The sequence below is a fragment of the Trachypithecus francoisi genome, unplaced genomic scaffold, assembly GCF_009764315.1.
Source record: "Trachypithecus francoisi isolate TF-2019V2 unplaced genomic scaffold, Tfra_2.0 Lachesis_group4, whole genome shotgun sequence".
Lineage (NCBI taxonomy): Eukaryota > Metazoa > Chordata > Mammalia > Primates > Cercopithecidae > Trachypithecus > Trachypithecus francoisi.
The window spans coordinates 111,646,692-111,670,870 of NW_022681469.1; the positions used below are offsets into that span (position 1 = coordinate 111,646,692).

General features: G+C 51.4%; 1 protein-coding gene across 1 annotated transcript in view; it reads right to left on the reverse strand.

Annotated features, from left to right (window-relative positions):
- Nucleotides 1-5,289: 5,289 nt before the first annotated feature.
- RNF216 (ring finger protein 216) overlaps nucleotides 5,290-24,179 on the reverse strand; it is a 143,736-nt gene continuing 124,846 nt past the window's right edge. The window contains exons 17-18 of the mRNA XM_033192118.1: nucleotides 9,595-9,664; nucleotides 5,290-8,662 (exon numbers count right to left, since the gene is read on the reverse strand). Of these exons, the coding sequence (XP_033048009.1) occupies nucleotides 8,343-8,662; nucleotides 9,595-9,664 (390 nt within the window). The 3' untranslated portion in view covers nucleotides 5,290-8,342. The remainder of the gene's footprint in view (nucleotides 8,663-9,594; nucleotides 9,665-24,179) is intronic.

The following is a 24,179-nucleotide window of genomic DNA, read 5'->3' on the forward strand; positions in this document are numbered from 1 at the left end:
TCTGCCCGCCTCGGCCTCCCAAAGTGCTGGGATTACAGGGATGAGCCACCGTGCCTGGCCCTGCTCATTTTCTTACCACAGCTTTCCAGAAATAAAGTGAGGATGGAGAGAGAGAGAGAGAGAGAGAGAGAGAGAGAGAGAGAGAGCGAGTGCCACATTCAGAGACAGGAGAGTTTTCAGCAAGAAGAGAACTCAGCTCAGAGCTGAGAATGTCTCAACTCAGCTGTCTCCCTGCTGAGACGTCCTAGGCTCAAGTGTCCCCTCACCCCTACGGGGCTGTGAATGCACACATGGGTCGCAGTAGAGCTTGGTGTTTGGAGCAGGCTGGGTTGGTGGCTTGTCTTCATCTCTTGCCTGGCGCTGTGCGGGCCTGTGGTTTGCTTTGGCTGCTACCATGTGGAGGGAGAGGTGCTCGGGGCTGGCCCTTGGCAGCCCGGGCTGTGTCCATGCCTGGCCTCTTGGAAGGCCACTGCCGTGATGGAGAGAAGCTGGGGCCAGACCGCTGAGGGCTGAGAGCCCATGGGCAGGGATTGTGGTCTTGGTCAAACCCCAGTTGGCAGCTGACGGCAGCCACCCCAGGGTCCTCAGATATGGCACAGCTGCCTGGCTGAGCCTCAGCAAAGGGAAGCCTTGTGAAAAATAGCAACTCAGGGATGTTGTGAGTAGTGGGCTGAGTTATGGTTTATTTTTTAGAGACAGGGTCTTGCTCTGTCACCCAGGCTAGAGTCCACTGGTGCAATCATAACTCACTGCAGCCTTGACCCCCCAGGCATGTGTGTGGATGAAGGGACAGGAAGCGACGTGTGGAACTGATGATCAGACTTCATCCTGACCAAGAGGCACACACAGCCAGGGACTGTAGAAGTGACCACGTCCCCCCCAGGGGTCCTGAGAACAGGGCTGGTGGCCTGGCCTGCGTCAGCTTCACACTGGCCTAGATGACTGCAAGAAATTCAGAGAAGGCAGATGGAACCTGCTGTGAGAGGTTTTCAAAGGCAAAGAGCTAATTAAAAAGCCTGTTTCAGAAGCACTTGCTCCTGTCTTGTAAATGCTCCAGAAAGGAAAAGAAAAGCAGAATGAAAATCTTTGGCCGGGCGCGGTGGCTCAAGCCTGTAATCCCAGCACTTTGGGAGGCCGAGACGGGCGGATCACGAGGTCAGAAGATCGAGACCATCCTGGCTAACACGGTGAAACCCCGTCTCTACTAAAAAAATACAAAAAAAAAAAAAATTAGCCAGGCGAGATGGCGGGCGCCTGTAGTCCCAGCTACTTGGGAGGCTGAGGCGAGAGAATGGTGTAAACCTGGGAGGCGGAGCTTGCAGTGAGCTGAGATCCGGCCACTGCACTCCAGCCTGGGCGACAGAGCGAGACTCCGTCTCAAAAAAAAAAAAAAAAAAAAAACAAAATATTAGCTGGGAGTGGTGACGGGCACCTGTAGTCCCAGCTACTCAGGAGGCTGAGGCAGGAGAACGGTGTGAACCCGAACCCGGGCGGTGGAGTTTGTAGTGAGCCGAGATTGTGCCACTGCACTCCAGCCTGGGCGACAGAGTGAGACTCCATTTCAAAAAAAAAAAAAGGAAACCTTCATGTCTGGTTCACTGGTTTCATAAGTACTGTATATATCACAGAAAAAGGTCACACCGTGCAGAAATACATTGAGATGTGATCAGCAGTTATCTTTGGGTTACAGAGCACGTCTATTTTTGCTTTATATTTTTGTTCTCAAGATTTTCCTACTTTACAGATAAATTTTCTATTTTTTGTGCGCTTTTGATTGGCAAACGTATTTTGTTTTTAGAGGGAGTCTCACTCTGTCGCCCAGGCTGGAGTGCAATGGTGTGATCTCAGCTCACTGCAAGCTCCGCCTCCTGGGTTCAAGTGATTCTCCTGCCTCAGCCTCCCAAGTAGCTGGGATTACAGGCACCCGCTACCATGTCCGGGTAATTTTTATATTTTTGTAGAGACGGGGTTTATACCATGTTGGCCAGGCTGGTCTCAAACTCCTGGCCTCAGGCGATCTGCCCGCCTCGGCCTCCCAAACTACTGGGATTACAGGCATGAGCCACTGCAACCAGCTGGCAAACATATTTTTAAAGATACTTTTACTTTTTTTTTTTTGAGATGGAGTCTCGCTCTGTCGCCCAGGCTGGAGTGCAGTGGCCAGATCTCAGCTCACTGCAAGCTCCGCCTCCCGGGTTCACACCATTCTCCTGCCTCAGCCTCCCGAGTAGCTGGGACTACAGGCGCCTGCCATCTCGCCCGGCTAGTTTTTTGTATTTTTTTTAGTAGAGACGGGGTTTCACCGTGTTAACCAGGATGGCCTCGATCTCCTGACCTCGTGATCCGCCCGTCTCGGCCTCTCAAAGTGCTGGGATTACAGGCTTGAGCCACCGCGCCCGGCCTAGTTTTTTGTATTTTTTAGTAGAGATAGGGTTTCACCATGTTAGCCAGGATGGAAAGACACTTTTACTTTTTTTTTTTCTTTTTGAGACAGAGTCTCACTCTGTCACCCAGGTTGGAATGCAGTGGCATGATCTTGGCTCACTGCAACCTCCACCTTCTGGGTTCAAGCAGTTCCCTGCCTCAGCCTCCTGAGTAGCTGGGATTACAGGAACCTGCCACTATGCCCAGCTAAATTTTGTATTTTTAGTAGAGACAGGGTTTCACCATCTTGGCCAGGATGGTCTTGAACTCCTGACCTCGTGATCCACCCGCCTTGACCTCCAAAGTACTGGGATTGCAGGCGTGAGCCACCACGCCCAGCCGAAAAAGACACTTTTTAAGGATGGAGAAATAAAGGAGGCTGGGTCTGGTGGCTCACACCTGTAATCCAAGCACTTTTGGGAGGTTGGGGTGGACCGACTGCTTGAGCCCAAGAGTTGAAGACCAGCCTGGGTAAATGGTGAGAGCCCCCTTTATTTGTTTTTTATTTTTTGAGACGGAGTCTTGCTTAGCTGCCCAGGCTGGAGTGCAGTGGTGCGATCTCAGCTCACTGCAACCACCATCTCCTGGGTTCAAGTGATTCTCCTGCCTCAGCCTCCTGAGTAGCTGGGATTACAGGTACCCGCCATCATGCTCAGATAATTTTTGTGTTTTAGTAGAGATGGGGTTTCACCATGTTGGCCGGGCTGGTCTTGAAATCCTGACCTCAGGTGATCCACCCACCTCGGCCTCCCAAAGTGCTAGGATTACAGGAATGAGCCACCTTGCCCGGCCGTTGAGACCCCTTTACAAAAAATACAAAAATTGGCTGTGCATGGTGGCCCATGCCTGTAGTCCCAGCTACTTGGGAGGCTGAGGTGTGACTGCTTGAGCCTGGGAGGTTGAGGCTGCAGTGAGCCATGACTGCACTCTGCACTATAGCCTGGGAATGCAGTATTAAATCTTTTTCTAAGACAGAGTGAGATCTCGTCTCAGAAAGACAGAAAAAAGTAGGCCAGGTGCGGTGGCTTACGCCTATACTCCCAGCACTTTGAGAGGTCGAGGCGGGGGTGGATCACTTCAAGTCAGGGGTTCAAGACCAGCCTGGCCAACGAAGTGAAATCCCGTCTCTACTAAAAATATAAAAACTGGCCGGGTGCAGTGGCTCACACCTGTAATCCCAGCACTTTGGGAGGCCAAGGCGGGCAGATCACAAGGTCAGGAGTTTGAGACCAGCTTGGTCAACATGGTGAAACCCCGTCTCCACTAAAGATACAAAAAATTAGCCAGGTGTGGTGGTACATGCCTGTAAACCCAGCTACTCGGGAGACTGAGGCAGGAGGATCGCTTTAACCTGGGAGGCAGAGGTTGCAGTGAACCAAGATTGCGCCACTGCACTCCAACCTGGGCAACAGAGCAAGACTCTGTCTCAAAAAAAAAAAAAAAAAAAAAAAATCATGGAAGACATAAAAAGAACAAATTGGATGCAGACAGAGCTATAGACCTGGAGGCCAGTCCATGACTGTTAAGGGAGAAAAGCAAGAAAAGCAAGGTACTAACTTCTTTAAAACCAAAGGCCCCCCAAGTCCTGATCAGGCGTGTTGCAATGTGCTGGCCAGCGCCTGGGGAAGGTGGGACGAATACCACCACCCTAGTCACTTTGGATGGAAAAAGGATAGCAGCAGAATGGATACATAGCTTTTATTTATTTACTGAAATTGCAGAAAATTTTATGATGATGTTGCAAATATAGAGGAGGAACAGGAACAATGACTGTATGCCATGAACAAATTAAAAATAAACATGAACTGGGTCTGGTGTGGTGGCTCACGCCTGTAATCCTAGCACTTTGGGAGGCCAAGGTGGTCAGATCACCTGAGGTCAGGAGTTCCATACCAGCCTTGCCAACATGGTGAAATCCTGTGTTTACTAAAAATACAAAAAAATTAGCCTGGAGTGGTGGCGGATGCCTGTAATCCCAGCTACTCAGGAGGCTGAGGCAGGAGAATCACCTGGTAGGCAGAGGTGGCGGAAGCCGAGATCATACCATTCCATTCCAGCCTGGGTGACAGAGCGAGACTCCGTTTCAGAAAAAACCAAAAACGCATTGTTTAGAAGCTGGGAATGTGGGTAACTTTTCGGGGGATGTAACTTTTCTCTTGAAGCTTTTAGTATACTTTTTCTCAGACATGCGAAAAACAGGTTAATTGTTCTATAGAAAGTTGTGTATGGCAGGAGACCCCATGTTTTATTAAAGCGAGCTGTGGTCCATCTGCATTTGGAGGTCACAGCTTCCCCTGTGCCCAGGGCCCCTTTCAGATCTAGGGTCCAGATTCCTGCCTGGCCTGGTACATGGCAGGAAGGACTCTGGAGGGGAAGAGGGTGTGCCAACAGCAAGGGTAGCAGGGCCCTGGCACTGCAGCATGTCACCAGTCAGGAAAGGGGCTCAAATGCCATGGCCTCTCAGCCCAGGCACATCCTGTCCTTGGAACCTTGTCCCCTCCTCAGCTAGGTGAGGCTTCTCCTGGTTTACCTGACCTTTAGGTGGGCAGAGACTGGGAAAGGGGCCTGCAAAAGAAACTAACTGCACTTTTCTTGAAGCGGATTCTGTGCCTAAAACAAATAGACCCTTTGTGCCCAGTCTGGGCTTTGGTAGCTGCCCTAGCGGGATTTGCCTAGCAGATCACCTGATCTTCCTCCCTTGCAGGGGAGTGGTGGGGGAATTTTACTACTGGGCCTTTCGGGCCTGATCCTGCCAGGACCCAGTCATGGAGGTGCGGATGCTGGTTTAGATCGAATCACTTGGACGAATCTGTCAGCTGCCCCTGTAACTTGCCGGATGGCGGTGTGGAGAGATGAAGCCAGAGGGAGCAGAGCGCACAAACATTTATTTACAAAAAGTCCCAGTTACATATGATACAGGCTTTTTACACACAGTAGTTGAAACGGAATTATTTTATCTATTTTTACTACCAGAAGGTAAAGAAAAAGTTTAATCATTTTTTCTATTTTTATACAAAGTGACAGATCATGCATTTTTTTCAGTTTTTAAATATTTTGCTAAGTGCAAATACTAGATTCCTCTCTCCAGTTTTAAGGCAAGTAAGAGGGGGCTGTGGCTGGGGAGCCTTGTGCCCTGGGGCAAGCCCTGCAGGGGAAGAGAGGAGGTGCCAGCTACCTCAGGGTTGCCTGTGGTCTGACCTGCTCTCTGGGCACCGGCACGACCTCCTACTGGCTGCTCAGAAGACACCCAGTGCTTTTCTCCTGTCCCTGGTCCAGGCAGGAGCCCAAAGTCCACGCCCTGCCTCTGGACGGAGGGGCCTGGAGAGCCAAGGTGGGTGCTCACAGCAGCCCTGCGGTCCCCTGTGCCTGGCTCAGGGAGGATCCTCAGGAATTAGGGACCCTCCAAGGAAAAAGGCAGCAGCTCCTTCCCCACCAGCCCAGTGTGGCCAGAAACAGCTGGAATTCCTCTCAAATGACCCACCCTTGGAGTTTGGCCTTAGGAGAAACATCACTCTGTGCTCCCCCTCCCCTGATAGGGCTGAGGCCAGCACCTGTCTAGGGCTGTTTCTGCAGCTGCTGCCTGCTCCCTTTGTCCTGCCTGGGCCCCTTGCTGGAGCCATGTGCCTAGGGTGCAGGGCACAGGGAGCTGAGGCTCCCTGGGCCTGAGGTCACCTCCTCTTCAGCTGGCCATGTCTGCAGCTGCCCTCTGCTCCCAGAGATCCTCCCTGGGAAAGCACAGGGAGCATATTTAAGGTACTGAAGACAATCCTGTTGCTGCCGCGTGGAGCCTGCCTTTCCAAGGCACTGTCGTTCAGACTAGTAGCAAAGTTCAGGCAGCCCAACAGGTACGGGCGCAAGGACATAGCAGCAGGCTGCCCCCAAGCCCGGGCGCCCCACGCACCCTTACCCCATGCCCAGGTGACCACCTGTCTTCAAAGCCTCCATCCCGGGCAAAGGCAGAAAGAATGGGTATCTTAGATCTTTTTTTTTTTTTTGGAGACAGTTTTGCTCTTGTTGCTCAGGCTGGAGTGCAATGGCGCAATCTTGGCTCACTGCAACCTCTCGCTCCCAGGTGTGATTCTCCTGCTTCAGCCTCCTGAGTAGCTGGGATTACAGGCATGCACCACCTCATCCAGCTAATTTTGTATTTTTAGTAGAGACGGGTTCTCAAACTCCCGACCTCTGGTGATCCGCCCACCTTGGCCTCCCAAAGTGCTGGGATTATAGGCGGGAGCCCCCGCACTGGGCCATCTTAGATCTTTTTAAACCCACTTTAGTCCTTGAAATACATCTGAGAAGCCAATGGCAGCAAATGACGGTGCCCGCCTGCCCTAGGCACCTCGGGTGGGCCAGGCCCTGATGCAGAAGGTGGCAGGCCACTCTGCAGGCTGACACAGCCCCACCCCTATGGTTGTCCGGCTCAGCTGTGTCTGAGGTCTGTGAACTCCAAACCTCTTGGAACCCCATGGTAACATGACAACGCAGGCCACGGGCAGGAGAAAGTAATGCCTGTAGCCAGGAAGGTTTCAGGCCTCTCATCTGCCAATGGCCCAGAGTGATGCCTCGGGCATGGCTAGAAACCTGGGGCTGGACAGGAGGTGAGGAGGGCGAGTGGGGACATGGCAGGGCCGAGCTGATGCTCAGCTGACCCCATGAGAAGGGAAGTGGCCCTCACATGGGAGGTACTAGACAGCACCCTCTACCTGCCTTCACCAACCACTGAGAACACCCAGGGGAACACACGGGGCAGAGGAAGCACCCAGGGTCACCTGTCTCCCTTAGGAGGCCCACTCCTCCCCTAAAAAGCCAGAGAGGAAAAGCTGCTTATCACTCAGGGTAGCAGAAATGTCTCCCTTAGCAGTTGGGCTGCCTGGCAGGGCCACCAGGCCTCTATCTTAGCTACTTCAAGAGGCTCTTTCGATGGCCCAGCTTCAGAACCATCCAGTGCGCTGCAGTGGCCTGGCCTGGGAAAGGATTTCTCAGTCTGACTTTCCAGAGACTGAGGGTGAGACAGGCGGCAACAGAACAAAACCCCTGCCATGATAAGGGTCTGCTGCTGCCTCATCTGAGTAGGTGTAAGAGCGGAGAGGACAGGTGCCCTCAACACTCACTGCAATGGTGCATGGGTTCTGGATGGGGGGGACAGCATCTTGGCCCTCACGGTGGTGGCAGTGCCGCTGTGGGCCATAGTCCCAGCCCCCCACCCTGAGCAATGCTTCCCAGGCCTGCAGGTGCAGCCACCTCTGCCCAACTGTGGGCCCCTCCAGGGAAATGCTCTCAGCTGCCTTGCTCCCCAGGGGTCCACTCCGAGGAGGCCCAGGTGTGAGTAGCAAGGGCCTGGCCTACGGCCTATGCCATGGACAAGGCAGAAGCGCTGTCACTGGTGGCCTAGGGGGATGTGAGCGGAGGGACAGTTCACATTGCAGCTCTCTCTGAACTCCACCATTTGGGACTTCATTTTTATTATGGATCTGTCTGTGCTATGTAAGGAAGGCTCATGTGGTTTTAATTCTGAGAGGTTTTTCCCTGGTGTTTGCTAGGGGTAAAAATTAATGCAGGCAAAATATTTCCTCTTGGTCTCTTTTTGTAGGGACTGGAGTGACACAGCAGCCAGGGCCACCATGCTGCCTGCTAGGATGGCAGAACTCTTCAGGAAGGGCTTCAAGGCCCTTTTAACTCTGCTCAGTGGGAGCCAGACCAATCCCATGCAGGCCCCCAGAGGGCCACCAGCTGTGATCACTCTTCTGGGAGCAATGGCCCTTCTAGGAAAGGGGTGGGAAGAAAACCAGCCTACCCTTCAACCTGATCTAAGATGCAATGGCACAGCCACCAGCCTTGGGGGAGGTGTGGGGGAGGGTTCTCCATACACACTCCCACCCCAAATGGGCTCTGTGCTGCTCAATGGGGGTTTGGGGCCATCAGAAGCGATGCCGTGGCTGGGGGCCAAAGTGCATGGGCAGGTTGTGCTCTAGGGGCATGTGGACGGGACCGAAGTCATAGTTGACCCGCACGTTGGGCAGAGGGGGCACATACGGGGCTGGGATAGGCCCCATGTTGAGAGGGAAGTTGTTGAACACAGGTCGCACGGGAGGCAGGGGGAAGGGTGGGTGCACAAAGGCGTAGGGCGGCATCTGTGGCTGTGGCAGGTTCTGCGGAACGGGCCTCGGGAGGGCCTCCACCCTCTGCACCTTCTCCACGGGCTTCTCCAGCGGGGGTCCAATGCGTTTGAAGGTGTTCTCTGAAAGGGATGTGGGGATTAGTGGAGAAAAACATTAAACCAACCTCAATGGAATCTAGCCTGGGACCAGGGCAGCAAGTTTTGGACACAGGAGTGGCTCTACACGCTGATCAAAGCACAAAACGTGGACACTCCTCAAATGCCACTACAAGAAACCAAGGACAAATCTGCACTTCCCCTGGTGTCTTGCTCTACAGTGGCACCTTGGAAGGTGGCATGTCCATCCACCCAGGTCAGCAAGCCATCCTTCAGAGCCAGGGCCTTGATGGGCCACCTCAGTGACTCAGTTACATTTTCATTTTTTCCTAAATAGATGGGGTTTTGCCATGTTGCCCAAGCTGGTCTCAAACTCTTGGGCTCAAGTGATCCACCTGTCTCACCCTCCTGGAGTGCTGGGATAGGAGTTGTGAGCCACTGCACTTGGCCCTTTTTTTTTTTTTAAAAAGGAAAAACAGATGGGGTCTTGCTATTTTGCCCAGGCTAGCCCCAAACACCTATGCTCAAGTGATCCTCCCATCTCTGCCTCCTGAGGAGCTGGGATTGCAGATGTGTGCCAACACGTCTGGCTTCACTGCTTTTTAGCCTCAGAAGCGTCAGCTGGGCCTACTTTTTCTTTAGCCAGGTGTGGCTTGTTTGATTCCTGAGAGCAAACCCATCCCTTGGGACTTCCTCACCATCAAGGAGATGCCAAAACTATACTGAAGGCTTTGAGGGCCTTTCCACAGGCCTGAGATGTGGCTGTGCGGGTGGAGTCAGGTCTATTGCCACCTGAGGGACAACACCCCCTCCTCTCCCGTGCTGGGTCGAGTGCCAGGACACCCAGGGAGGCCAGCAGGAGCCCACATGGCCTGTGGTCCTCTGCTCCCTTGGCAGTGCTGTGCTGCAGGGCGGGGCTGCTGCTCTGTCCTGGGGGCCTGGGGAGGGGCACTTGCCTCCATTCTTTCTTTTCTGTTCCTCTTCAGCCTCCTTCTGAATTTCCTCAATAAGCTTCTCATCATCTTCCTAAAATGCAAGCAATGACAAGGATGAGCCTGCAGCTTCACGCAGTGCTGAGGCCCCATGCGACAGAGGGGAGGCCGCCTGTTCCTGGTGGCCATGGAACAAGCCTGAAGCCTGCTGCTGGCCAGAGGCCTGGGCTGCAGACCGTTCCTTCCCATTTCTCTGAGCACCTCTTTCCTTCATCAGCCTGATGGCGTTCCACGAGGAGGCCATCCACAAGGCTGGGCAGAGGGGTCTGAGCATGGCAGGCAGCTGCCTGGTGAGGTGGGGGAGGGTGGAGGGCCTCCATGCACTGAACAACTGCGTGCAGGTGGTAGATATGAGAAGGGTTTGGAGACAGCTGGGTCTGAGTGGGCAGAGCCTGAGAAGTTTCAGATCCCAAGTCCACAAGCGCTGGGCATGGCAGCCTGTCTGCAGAGCCTGGAAAAGTCTTGCAGATGTCCTCAACTGAAATGGACAAACGTCCAGTCGGGCCCTGCCTAGCCCCAAGGCTGGCCTGGGTTCCTGGGCCAGGCCTCGGGGAGGATAGTCCCCCTCTGATCTTGCTGTCTCTTCTCCCAAACCCCATGCTTGGTAGGCCCGAAATGACAAACACAATTCACACTTGGATTATCTAAGACAGGAACCGAGAGGTACTGTGAGTGCAGGCAGACATGGGAGCTGTGTTGGGAAACTGAGGGGCCACCCTGGGCAAGCCCTAGAGGTTGGGTTTTTGCCATATGCAGCTCCCACACCCCTACCTGCCAGCAGATACCATAGTGGGAGGACCGGGCTGTTGCCCCAGGACAGACCACCCGTGATGCCTGCTTCATGAGTGATGCTGACCTTAACCTCCCTCCTCAGTGACCCACATAGCAGCCTTTCAGTTTGTGGGACTGAAAAAAGACTAAATGGATTGAAAAAACCCGCCAAGTGGGTGCCCATCTTTCCTGGCTGGCTGCAGGGCCGAGGGTCTAAGGTGTGGCCCCGAGAGGGCTGAGGCTCACAAGAAGCAGAGTGGGAACACCGTGGCAAACCTCAAACACTGCCGGCTCAGCACGCAGGAAAGAGAGGGCTGACTATAGCCCCTCGGCTCTGTTCCCTGGGGTCCTCCAAGAGTTGACAGCAGCCGAGCTGGGGAGAAGGAAGGAGAGGGATGGTGGTCCCTGATATTGTGAGGGGATTAGCAAGTCCCCAAAATGCAAGCAGTCTAATGAAAGCACATTTATTTTCCTAGACACGGCTTCAGAGCCTAACCATATGGCCAATTTCTTTGCTTTGGGATGAAATATTAATAATAACCACTTTGGATTTTTTCATGCTGATCTGATGACACCCAGAGTAGCAACTGGAAGGAACACAATCCGTGGCCTGGCAGAAGATGGCAGCCCCATGAGGGCTAAGCAACGGACAGTTTGCAGGTTTACTTACTAGGTTATTAACGTCACAGCCGAGACAGAAATCAGTGATTTCCCCACACACAATTGTTTGTGAACCTCAAGGATTCTGAAGTTAGCAATTTCCTTCACTAAAGGTGCACTGAATGCCTACTCTGTGCTAGACACTGATCTAAGTTTACTGGTTAAACTTCAGATCAACAATGAAACAAAGGCAGATGGAATGAGTAATTAATTAGATAACACATTCCCTTGGTTTGGTGGATGAAAGATTCTTAGAATAGAGTCCCCGGAGACTGGCTCTGTCTGCAATGTGGATGACACTATTCAATTCTCCTGCATTCTCTAGGCCTCAGATGCCAAGTGATGGGTTGGACTAAAAGGTCTCACAAGCTTCTTTCCAACTCTGACACTTGGACATTAAGATACTCAAGTATGTGGCCGGGCGCGGTGGCTCAAGCCTGTAATCCCAGCACTTTGGGAGGCCGAGATGGGTGGATCATGAGGTCAGGAGTTCGAGACCATCCTGGCTAATACGGTGAAACCCCGTCTCTACTAAAAAATACAAAAAACTAGCCGGGTGACAAGGCGGGCGCCTGTAGTCCCAGCTACTCGGGAGGCTGAGACAGGAGAATGGCGTGAACCCGGGAGGCGGAGCTTGCAGTGAGCTGAGATCCGGCCACTGCACTCCAGCCTGGGCGGCAGAGCAAGACTCCGTCTCAAAAAAAAAAAAAAAAAAAAAAAAGATACTCAAGTATGTTTTCAGCAGAAGCAGCCTCCTTGCTGTTGCCTGGCCAGGTGTTCTGAGCAAGGTGTGAAGAGAGGAGAGGTGACAAAGGTCAAGTTCCCATCATGCATATCAACAGTTGCGAAGTGTCCAGGCACACCATAGAATCCTATGTCTAGAAGGAATCCTGAGGAAGCTGTCTCTCTCCAGGGTTAACATGTAAGAATTCTCTATCAAAACCCCAAGACGAGGTCATCTAGCCTCTTTGTGAACACTTCACAAGGGGGAACGTACTATCCTCAACATAATCACTAAGCGAGTCAACATGAAGGGCTTCCGTAACTCAAGAGGGTTGGGTGGGCAGTTTGAAGGCCTCCATGTGAATATCAAGATAGATTCTATCAACTCTCTAGACTGGGAGCTGGCAAGCCTCTTCATTTTGGAGCCAGCGGCAGGCCTAGGAAAAAAGATAAAAAAAAAAAAAAGAAACAAAAAAAAGAAACAAAGAAAACCCCAACAAATTAAGGGAAGTGATCCAGAAAACTGGTGGGAGGATCACTTGAGCCCAGGAATTTGAGACCAGCCCGGGCAATAAAGTGAGATCCCATCTCTACAAAAAATACAAAAATTAGCCAGGCATGGTGGTGCGAGCCTGTAGTCCCAGCTACTCGGGAGTGATTGTGCCACTGCACTCCACACTCCACCCTGGGTGACAGAGTGAAACCCGTGTCAAAAAAAAAAGAAAGAAAGAAAAAAGAAAGAAAATTGCGCAGCAGGAGAGCCGTGTGTACTCTTAGCTAAGTGAGGCCGGCAGGTTCCTGAGTATCCCTGCGTCTAGGCAGCTCATCTGTAAATGGGCTGCTTTGCTAAGGACTGAATGAGCTTAAGTATGTAAAGGATGTAGCCCAAAGTAAACGGTCATGATTAGGACACAGGAAAACTGAAAAATGACAGGTAGAGAGTTTTAAAAGTTGAGAAGTTTCATAAAGAAGTGGTGCACACTGGGAGACACCCACACTGTTTCTTTCAGGGGTCCTGACTCTGGTCTGTTATTAATCACAACCAACAGGACTGCACAACCACCACTCCGCCTCACCCCAACCTCTGCTGCATCTCCTCGATGCAGTTACACCATCAGTCCCCCAGGGACACTTATGGCCTTCCATGGCACAAGGAGGTACCTTAGGGGAATCATCCATTCCAACCTCTGTAGCACAGAAACTGAGGTCCCTGAGAAAGTACCTTGTTCAATGTTATGGCTAGCTGGTGGTGAACTGGGACAAATGCACACACCGTGCCACTCAATGGTCCTTCTGGAGGAAATCCACAGAAAAGATATCCTGAAGGTGTCCCTGCCCCATACAGAGCACCCACACCAGTCAGGACCGTGCTGGACGCTGCAGACACAGTGAGGAGTGTGGCAGCCCTGGCCCTCCTTGTCAGGGTCTCACGTCTCTGCTATGAGCACTGTTCTAGCCAGCACCCATCTCCGGAATTCCATGTGGATAGAAGGGGCAATTTCACAGCATTAAAGACTAGACACACGGCCGGGCGCGGTGGCTCAAGCCTGTAATCCCAGCACTTTGGGAGGCCGAGACGGGCGGATCACGAGGTCAGGAGATCGAGACCATCCTGGCTAACACGGTGAAACCCCGTCTCTATTAAAAAATACAAAAAAAAAAAAACTAGCCGGGCGAGGTGGCGGGCGCCTGTAGTCCCAGCTACTCGGGAGACTGAGGCAGGAGAATGGCGTAAACCCGGGAGACGGAGCTTGCAGTGAACTGAGATCCGGCCACTGCACTCCAGCCTGGGCGACAGAGCGAGACTCCGACTCAAAAAAAAAAAAAAAAAAAAGAGACTAGACACTCGGTGGCTCACGCCTGTAATCCCAGCACTTTGGGAGGCTAAGGCAGGCGGATCACGAAGTCAGGAGATCGAGATCATCCTGGCTAACATGGTGAAACCCCATCTCTACTAAAAATACAAAAAATCAGTGGAGTGTGGTGGCACGTGCCTGTAGTCCCAGCTACTTGGGAGGCTGAGGCAGGAGAATCGCTTGAACCTGGGAGACAGAGGTTGCAGTGAGCTGAGACCACGCCACTGCACTCCAGCCTGGGCGAAAGAGGGAGACTCCATCTTAAAAAAAACAAAAAACAAAAAAACTTACCCCTTTTTTTCCTCAGACTCTCCCCTGATAAAACAGGAGGGACAAGAGAGGCTCTCTTTTGGGTAGAAGAGCTCTGGCCCCCTGTGGCACTGCTGAGGCTGAGAGCATGTAGGCCACTGCCTGATTTTTATCACTAAGCTTCCGTGATAAATCCCAGTGCTCCTGAATAAATCCTACTTCAGAACTCCCTCCTGAGGCACCTGCAGAGGAGCGCAAGCCCAGGTTTCTGATAGAGATCGGCTGGGTCTGGAGGACAGTGCAGATAGAATCTTCCCAGCCTGCCATTCAGAATTCTTCTTGGAGAGGAAGAGGGAGCCTTAGAGTCCCAAGGAAATAAACGTTGCATCCTCACCCTCCGAAGACAGCCACCCCGGAGCTTTTCTTCCGATCCCTCCCTCTGTTCTAATCACTCTCCTGATTGACAAGTGGGATCAAGACCCTTTGTCCTTGAGTCCCGTCTTGGGAGTCAAGCCCTTAAGAGTCTAAAGATAGTCTGGGGTTTGTATTTCACCCAAAATGGTGGCACTCAGCTACGATGATCTGCAATTTTACCATAAATAATAAGCCAACTGTCAGTTATACCTAGATACGGCTTGTTTCAGATTTCAACCGTCTCCAATTGGCTAGAGCCACAGGACACTGTGCTTAGTAACTTTAATAAAACAAAGTTTTTTTTTTTTTTTTTGAGACGGAGTCTTGCTCTGTCGCCCAGGCTGGAGTGCAGTGGCCGGATCTCAGCTCACTGCAAGCTCCGCCTCCCGGGTTCACGCCATTCTCCTGCCTCAGCCTCCTGAGTAGCTGGGACTACAGGCGCCCGCCACCACGCCCGGCTAGTTTTTTGTACTTTTTAGTAGAGACGGGGTTTCACTGTGTTAGCCAGGATGGTCTCGATCTCCTGACCTCATGATCCGCCCGTCTCGGCCTCCCAAAGTGCTGGGATTACAGGCTTGAGCCACCGCGCCCGGCCCAAAGTTTTTTTTTTAAAAGAAAAAAGTTACACTTTTAGCTAATATGTTAGACTTTAAGGGGAAGATTTCTTTCCTTTTTTTGAGACAGTGTCTTGCTCTGCTGTCCAGGATGGAGTGCAGTGGCACCATCATAGCTCAGTGCAGCCTCCACCTCCTGGGCTCAAGAGATCTTCCTGCGTCAGCCTCTCGGTAGCTCAGCCTACAGGCGCCCACCACCACATCCTACTTTTTTTTTTTGAGACAGAGTCTCACTATGTTGCCCAGGCTGGAGTGCTGCGGTGCGATCTCGGCTCACTGCAACCTCCACTTCCTGGGTTCACACCATTCTCCTGCCTCAGCCTCCTGAGTAGCTGGGACTACAGGCGCCCGCCACCACGCCTGGCTAACTTTTTTTTTGTATTTTTAGTAGAGACGGGGTTTCACTGTGTTAGCCAGGATGGTCTCAATTTCCTCACCTCATGATCTGCCCACCTCAGCCTCTCAAAGTGCTGGGATTACAGGCGTGAGCCAGCGTGCCCAGCCTAACTTTTTTTTTTTTTTTGGTAGAAATGGGGTTTCACCATGTTGCTCAGGATAGTCAAACTCCTGGACTCAAGTGATGCACCCAACCTTGGTCTCCCCAAAATGCTGGGATTACAGGCATGAGCCACCACACCCAGCTGCAAGATTTCTTTCTTAATTTGGGGTGGAAGTTCCTTCCACAATCAGTTTCTCTGAAGCATCTGAAATTCCTCAAGAGTGAAGATAGGCCAGACAAAGTTGGCTCATGCCTGTAATCCCAGCACTCTGGGAAGTCTAGGTGGGGGTATCACTTGAGGCCAGGAGTTAAGAGACCAGTGTAGCTAACATGGCAAAACTTCATCTCTACTAAAAATACAAAAAATTAACCAGGTGTGGTGGCACGTGCCTGTAATCCCAGCTACTCGGGAAGCTGAGGCAGAACTACTTGAAGCCGCAGGTGGAGGTTGCAGCGAGCAGAGATGGCGCCACCGCACTCCAGCGTGGGCGACAGAACAAGACTCTGTCTCAAAAAAAAAAAAAAAAAAAGTGAAGACAATCCCAGTGCTTTGGGAGGCTGAGGCAGCAGGATCGCTTGAGGCCAGGATTTTCAGACCAGCAAGGGCAAAAGAATGAGAGCCCAGCTCTACAAAATTTTAAAAATTAGCCAGGTGTAGCATATGCTTATAATCCCAGCTATATGGGGGGCTGAGGTGAGAGGATCACTTGAGCCCAGGAGGTTGAGGCTGCAGTGAGCTATGATTGCACCATTATATTCCAGCCTGGGCAACAGAAGATCCTGCCTCAGGAAAAAAAAAAGTGAAGACAACTGAATTGTAAACTTAAAAAATGCTAAGTTTTATCTTATGTTTCACCACAATTAAAAAGAGGGAGGGGCCAGAAGCAGTGGCTCACGCCTGTTATCCCAGCACTTTGGGAGGCCAAGGCCGGTGGATTATGAGATCAGGAGTTTGAGACCAGCCTGGCCAACATGGTAAAAACCTGTCTCTACCAAAAATACAAAAATTACCTAGGCACAGTGGCAGGTGTCTGTAATCCCAATTATTTGGGAGGCTGAGGCAGGAGAAACATTTGAACCCGGGAGGCGGAGGCTGCGGTGACCCGAGATGGCTCCACTGCACTCCAGCCTGGGTGACAGAGTGAGACTCCATCTCAAAAAAAAAAAAAAAAAAAAAAAAAAGAGGGAGGGCAGGTTTAGGATTGATTTTGAGGTTAAACATGAGGCCTAGTCCCTCATCAGATACTTTCTGGGCTTGGGCTAAGTGACAGATGGGATATTGAGTCCTTTCTGGAGTCAAGTCCCTCGGGAAACATTCCAGGCATCCGAGCATCACCAGCCTGTGAAGAGGACACTTGGAAAAAGGCCACGCTGCAAATCTAGGACACACTTAGGCTGCTGGGAGAGGGGAAAGATGATGATGAGGAACAGGGGGCTGAGCTGATCACAGTACAACTGTCCTGGCCTCTCTGGGGCTGAGTCACAAACAGGAAACCCTGGTGGTAGAGCTGCCTGGATGGCAGGATGAACTCATTTTAAAGCACTGCTGGCGGCCGGGCGCAGTGGCTCACGCCTGTAATCCCAGCACTTTGGGAGGCCGAGGTGGGCGGATCACGAGGTCAGGAGATCGAGACCATCTTGGCGAACACGGTGAAACCCCATCTCTACTAAATATACAAAAACATTAGCCGGGTGTGGTGGTGGGCACCTGTAGTCCCAGCTTCTCGAGAAGGGCGCGAACCTGGGAGGCGGAGCTTGCAGTGAGCCGAGATCGCACCACCGCACTCCAGCCTGGGCGACAGAGCGAGACTCCATCTCAAAAAAAAAGCACTGCTGGCTTCTTCAGGAGAGGCTGCTGGCATCAAAGGAAGAACTACAACTCTGGGACTTCAGATCTGGCTTGAATGCATATGCAGCTCTACCCCCACTACCTAACCTGGAACCCACTCCTTTCCAAAACAGGTTAGGGTGAGAAGCAAATCATTTCTTACTTTTTTTTTTTTTTTTTCTGGAGACAGGGTCTTGCTCAGCCCAGGCTGGAGTATAGTGGCGTGATTATAGCTCACTGCAGCCTTGAATTCCTGGGCTCAAGTGATCTTCTCACCTCAGGCTCCTGAGTAGGTGGGACTACAAGTGTGTATCATCATGCCCAGCTAATTTTTAATTTTTCTTATAGAGACAGTGGGGGAGGGGGAGTTCTGTGTTGCCCAGGCAGGTCTCAAACTCCTGGCCTCAAGCTATCCTTCCACCTCCGCCTCCCAAAGTGCAGGCATTATAGGTGTGAACCACGGCACCTGATCTGATCACTCTTATAAAGTGCCAAGCACAGTGACAACAACAGTAATTAACATGCACTGAGAGCTTACTATGCACCAGTCCCTGTCTACACACCTCACATGGACCTCAATTTCACCACAGCTCCCTGAGTCAGGTGCTATGAACTGACTGCCACATGGCAGATGAGGAAACCCTGGCACAGACAGGTTGTGACCCAGGCAGTCTAGTCTCAAAGCCTGAGCTGTTAACCACATAAATCCCCGGGTTTCTGAATCGGAACTTCTGGCAAACCTGACTGGGGTCCTGAGAACACTGCTGTTGGGCTGGGTGCATGTGTTAAAGGCAGCTGTTCTAAGGTGTGCTTTATTCTAGAAAGAGTACAGAAACATAAGACGGTTCCTTCTGAGAAGGGCAGAATTCTAACACCTCCTTTCTCCCCTTACAAGACATAATAGGGCAAAACAAAATAAAACACTTCTACTCAAGGAAACAAACAGCCAAAAAGCAGAGCAAGGGGCTATGTGTTTTGGAAATTTTTAGGGAACAATCCTCCTTTTCTCATGCTTAGCTTACCCAGAAGTGCATGTGCCATCCCCTGAAACAGCCCACTTGTCGGCCTCTGGTCCCTGGCACTTGGCCTTTGGGATAAAAGCCAGTAGATTCCTCTTGCCCAGAGCGGGAGTGGGGAGCTTGGGAAAGCCCATAAACCTCATTTCTTGAGCCAGAAATCTAAGCTGCACATGGGGCCCAGCACTGAGGCAAGCAGCTGTAATGCCTCCCTGGGTCACTGGTCTCCAGTGGCCTCTGACCAGGTGCTGTTCTCAGCTCACTGGTTTTGGTCCATCTCAAAGGCGGAAACGAATGCTTCAAGATTTCCTTGCCTGACATGTTTTCTTCTGATGCTACCAAGTTACTTTAATCCTAAGGGGGTCTCGTGAAATTTTCTGTCCTCTTCTTGTCACAAAAAACTCAGGGATTTGGTTCTCATCAACATAAAAAAAAAAGCCATTATTTACTTTCCTTATACATACTGATTAAAACAATCTTGGGAAACGTTGAACAAAACACCACAGCTAAAATCACCCGTAATTCCTCACCAGAGATCAATCCTGGGAACATTCTGATATCTCCCCCTTGGCTGCTTTTATATCCACACCTCACTGTCAAGCCCACTGAGATTCCATTGTAGAAGGTCACGCTCTGTCCCCATGAGGTCCTCCTGCCTTGTACAGACTTGCTTACTTCACACCCCCTCTCCACAGGAGGCTGGCAAGGATTTCACAAGAGGACCCCGAGGCTCAGAAGATGCAGAGAGTGGCTGGACCACCAAGGTGGGCAGTGTGCTGAGGCCAGGGCAGGAGGTCTGGACTTGTACGTTCCCAGGCTGGCCGGCAGTTCCCAAGTCTGTGTGACTCAGGCTGGGTTGATGGGCTCACCCTGGATAAGCGTCTATAGAGGTTCACCTGAACCTCTGAGTTCCTGTTCATGCCGTTTGCCCTGGCCACTGGGGGCAGCACGGGCTGCTGGCTGCATCTGTACTCGCTACCACAGACTCCATGACTGACCATGGTACATTCCCCCGAGTGCTGCAGCCTCTGTACCTCATCCTTGGCTTCTGACACAGGCCTTAAGAAGGACCCAGCGGGGCTGGTTGCGGTGGCTCACGCCTGTAATCCCAACACTTTGGGAGGCCAAGGCGGGCGGATCACGAGGTCAGGAGATCGAGACCATCCTGGCTAACACAGTGAAACCCCGTCTCTACTAAAAATACAAAAAATTAGCCGGGCGTAGTGGCGGGCCCCTGTAGTCCCAGCTACTCGGGAGGCTGAGGCAGGAGAATGGCATGAACCCGGGAGGCAGAGCTTGCAGTGAGCCGAGATCGCGCCACTGCACTCCAGCCTGGGCGGCAGAGCAAGACTACGTCTCAAAAAAAAAAAAAAAAAAGAAGGGCCCAGCTGGCCTGGATGAGTTCTCTCTCTGCCCCTCCTTCTGGCCCCTCCTAATCCCAGTGAAAACTTTCAAACAAATCCTCAGCATAGCTCTTTTCTGATGAGCAAGGACAGGCTGAGGTGAGAGGGAGTGGATGGTGATCAGCAACCAAGCTGTCCCTGGATCAGCAGGGCCTCAAAAGAACAAGCGTAATGATGCGTGAGGCCAAGGTAGAAGTGAGCCCTCTAATCACCTGAGGTCAAGAGTTCCAGACCAGCTTGACCAACGTGGCGAAACCCCATCTCTACTAAAAATACAAAAATTAGCCAGGCGTGGTGGTGGGCGCCTGTAGTTCCCGCTACTTGTGAGGCTGAGGCAGCAGAATCACTTGAATCCGGGTGGCACAGGTTGCAGTGAGCCAAGATCACACCACCACCGCATTTCAATCTGGGTGACATGAGCAAAACTTAGTCTCAAAAAAACACCCTGGCACCCCATCACCGCCCATGGCTACTCCAGAAGGTATACCTATGGACCACAGGGGAATCCAATGAGTACCATGAGGAAGCATGCGAATGGCACCATAGTGGGCAACACACCCCAAATGCAGGGTCGAGGACAAACGTCAAAGCAGAGAGTGAAATGGAGTCTCACCTACCCAGCGGAACTGGAAGAGCAAATTTTTTTTTTTTTTTGAGACACAGTCTTGTTCTATCCCTGAGATTGGAGTGCAGTGGCGCTATCTCTGCTCACTGCAACCTCTGCCTCCCGGGTTCAAGTGATTCTCCTGCCTCAGCCTCCCAATTAGCTGGGAGTATACCGCACCGCCCCACGCCTGGCTAATTTTTGTAGTTTTAGTAGAAGGGATTTCACCATATTGGCCTCCATCCGCCTTGCTCTCCCAAAGTGCTGGGTTTATAGGCATGAGCTACCATGCCCGGCTGGAAGAGTACTTAAAAAAAAGAAATAAGGCCAGGCGTGGTGGCTCATGCCTGTAATCCCAGCAATTTGGGAGGCCTAAGCAGATGGATCATTTGAGGTAAGGAGTTCGAGATCAGTCTGATCAACATGGTGAAACCCTGTCTCCACCAAAATACGAAAATTAGCTGGGCCAGCCTGGGCGACAGAGCGAGACTCCCTCTCAAAAAAAAAAAAAAAAAAAAAAAAAGAAACAAGACAAGACATAAGCAGATTGCTTAACAGGGAGGGAGAAGGTTTGTTTCCTTTCCTTGAATTCCTTTGAGCTCAGCAGGGTGCAGAAAGCACTAAGCCTGACACAGAAGACTCTGGCTTGCTGCCTGCTGCAAGCAGGTAGGGTGGGTGGGGAAGGGAGGAAGACACAGCAAGAGTCTGGGGGGATGGCGAGGACCCAGCCTCTTCAGAAACTTGCTGCAGTTGAAGATGGGAAGTGAGGTAGAATTTAGCGGAGTAGAAGAGAGAAACAAAACACACACAAAAATCCTCCCTTAGCTTGTCCCTCAACAACTAAGCCCCACAATTCTGTCCACGCAGCAGGGTATACACAGGAGAAAATGAAGAAAGAGAAACTATGAATGATTAAAAAGGGGAAAAGATTCGATTTTCACAAATCAGATATGAACTGTAATCACCAGCTACAGGCTGACGGTTCCCAAAATAGCTGTTTGAGCGCTTGGCACAAAACTGTTCTTGCTAAAGCCTTTACGATCCTTTTGAGCCTGTTTTTTCAACACTTCTGGTTACCAGGGCTGGCTGTCCACGTGCCTGCTGGTCAGCCTCTTGTGACCATGGGGGAAGAATAGGTGGCTTTTCTTCTTCATTGTACTTTTCCTCCCCTTAGAAAGGTGACTGGGAATTGCAAGTCTCGACTGCTGCTTCCCCTCTGAGATTCTGGGGGTGGGTTGGGGCTGGGATCCAGGTCATGTGTGGCCACAGCTGTTGTTAATAAACTTGCAATGATTTCATGAAAGGCTTCCAAAGAGCTGAAGATTTAGTTTCAAATTATTCCCAGATCAGCCACAGATCGCCTGAGCAACGACGGACCTTAGCCCCCACCCCTTGCTGTCCCCAGCAACAGGAAGTTGGGGGAGGGAGCAGCGGAGCAGCACATGCTGCGCAGCTGTGGCCGGGAAGGGCGGGGAGGCAGGACAGTGTGCTTGGGAGGAGTAGAGACTTCATGGGCTCAGGGCTGGCCCTGGCTTCTGCAGCCACCTCCTCAGGTCAGAGAGGCCCGGCACCCAAATATCACTATCTGGAGCACCTCCCCAACAAGGACATGGAGGTGGGGGCAGAATGTGGCCATGTTTTAAGTCCCGTCAGGGTCAAGTGCTCACCCAGGGGCCTGTTGGGTCTGCTGAAGACGACATGTAGTAACAAGCACCAACAGGCCGTGTGTACTGGACTGTGCTGCCCTGCTTGGGAAAGCCCTCAGTGACATCGAAACCCTATCTGGGACACTGCTGGGGTGGCGAAACTGCCAGGGCCCCTTTCTACTATTTGCAGCTTCATTCATCCATGGGGAAGGAGTCCAGCAAGGTCCCCACCCCTCTGCAAGGCCTACCTGGTTCATAAGGCTCAGGGATCCTATGGGCACCTAACGACCATGTATTTGTTGAAGGAGCCAGACATTGGTCAGAAGACCTGGGCTCATATCCTGGTTTTACCAAGCTGGGGGATCCTGGGCTAGTGACCTACACATCATCTCTGTCATCTGCAAAATAGGAAAGCAGTGCCTCCTGGCCCCATGCAGTAAAAATCACACTGCATAGCAAGCTCACATGGTGTTGGCTGTGTGGCTATTAAGAGGAAGATGAAGAAACCGAGGTCAGTTTTGATGACAGATCAATGATCACACCCACCCACTCACTTTTTTTTTTTTTTTTAACACACAATGGTATTTATAACAGTGACGAGAAATAACAAGCCAAGGCCAGCTGCGGAAGCTGGGTGATGGGACAACCTGGGGGCTCATTTTATTCTTTTGTAGAAGTAAATTTTGAAGGTTAAGGAAAAAATTCTGAAGCCAAAAATCAGTTTCCAACCTCAAAGTCTAAAATACCTTTCCTTACCAGGTTTCTGCATTTCCTCATCAATCCTCCCTTTCATAGCCTTCCTCCCTAATTCTGACAACATCATGTCCTTCCCCCGCCACTTAAGCCAGGGCCCCAAAGGTTCCCAGGACTTTCTACATGCCTGACCCACCAGGGAGATGCTGCGCTGGCCTGAGGGGAGAAGGCAGGTCTGGAAACAAGCCGAGGACAAATGACCCGGGTGAAAACCTAGGCTACCATTACTGGCCACAGTCTTTTTTTTTTTTTTTTTTTTTGAGGCGGAGTCTCGCTCTGTCGCCCGGACTGGAGTGCAGTGGCTGGATCTCAGCTCACTGCAAGCTCCGCCTCCCAGGTTTACGCCATTCTCCTGCCTCAGCCTCCCGAGTAGCTGGGACTAGAGGCGCCCGCCACCTCGCCCGGCTAGTTTTTGTATTTTTTAGTAGAGACGGGGTTTCACCGTGTTAGCCAGGATGGTCTCGATCTCCTGACCTCGTGATCCGCCCGTCTCGGCCTCCCAAAGTGCTGGGATTACAGGCTTGAGCCACCGCGCCCAGCCTACTGGCCACAGTCTTAAGCAAGTTCCTTCATCTGTAAAACTAGGATGATACATCTGCCTTCGAGCACTGCTACAGAACTGAATGTATTAACATCTAGAAATGTTAGGCTCAGTCCACTGTTGGTTTGGAAAAATTAGTATGTCTTAACCAAATGGTTAGGCGATAATTGTACCAAACTAAACTGGCTGTAAAAGTCCTAGGGTTTTATTTGAACTGGGCAGGTTTCAAACTCTTATATTCAAAAGACAAAGACATTGTAGAAAACAATTCTCTGTAGTTTCTCGTAGCCAAAACCCAAGACAAACATGGACTTTGTTTTGTACTGAAAGAGAACATGCTGTTTTGAGTTTTGCCATAGTCTCGAATCCAGACTGCCAGGTGCCTGTTCCTCTCACAATTCGGGCTACCACTCCTGTAGCCAAGCAAGGACCAGTCAGTACATTCATGTTCAGTAAAGTCCCAGGATCACTCTTCCCCTACTGCAAAATAACATCTGTTCACTTATTTGTCAAGAGCTGGTTTTCCACTCTGCTCCCTAATTCAGAAAACAGTGGTTTGCTGTGACTGTTTGCTTCTGGTTTTTTTGCTTCCTAAAGAAGACATCTTCTTTATAACACTCTTAGTTGCCGGGCACGGTGGCTCAAGCCTGTAATCCCAGCACTTTGGGAGGCCGAGATGGGCGGATCACGAGGTCAGGAGATCGAGACCATCCTGGCTAACACGGTGAAACCCCGTCTCTACTAAAAAATACAAAAAACTAGCCAAGCGAGGTGGCGGGCGCCTGTAGTCCCAGCTACTCGGGAGGCTGAGGCAGGAGAATGGCGTAAACCCGGGAGGTGGAGCTTGCAGTGAGCTGAGATCCGGCCACTGCACTCCAGCCTGGGCGACAGAGCAAGACTCCGTCTCAACAACAACAACAACAACAACAACAACAACAACAACAAAGACTCTTAGTTGAATGCTTTTGGCTT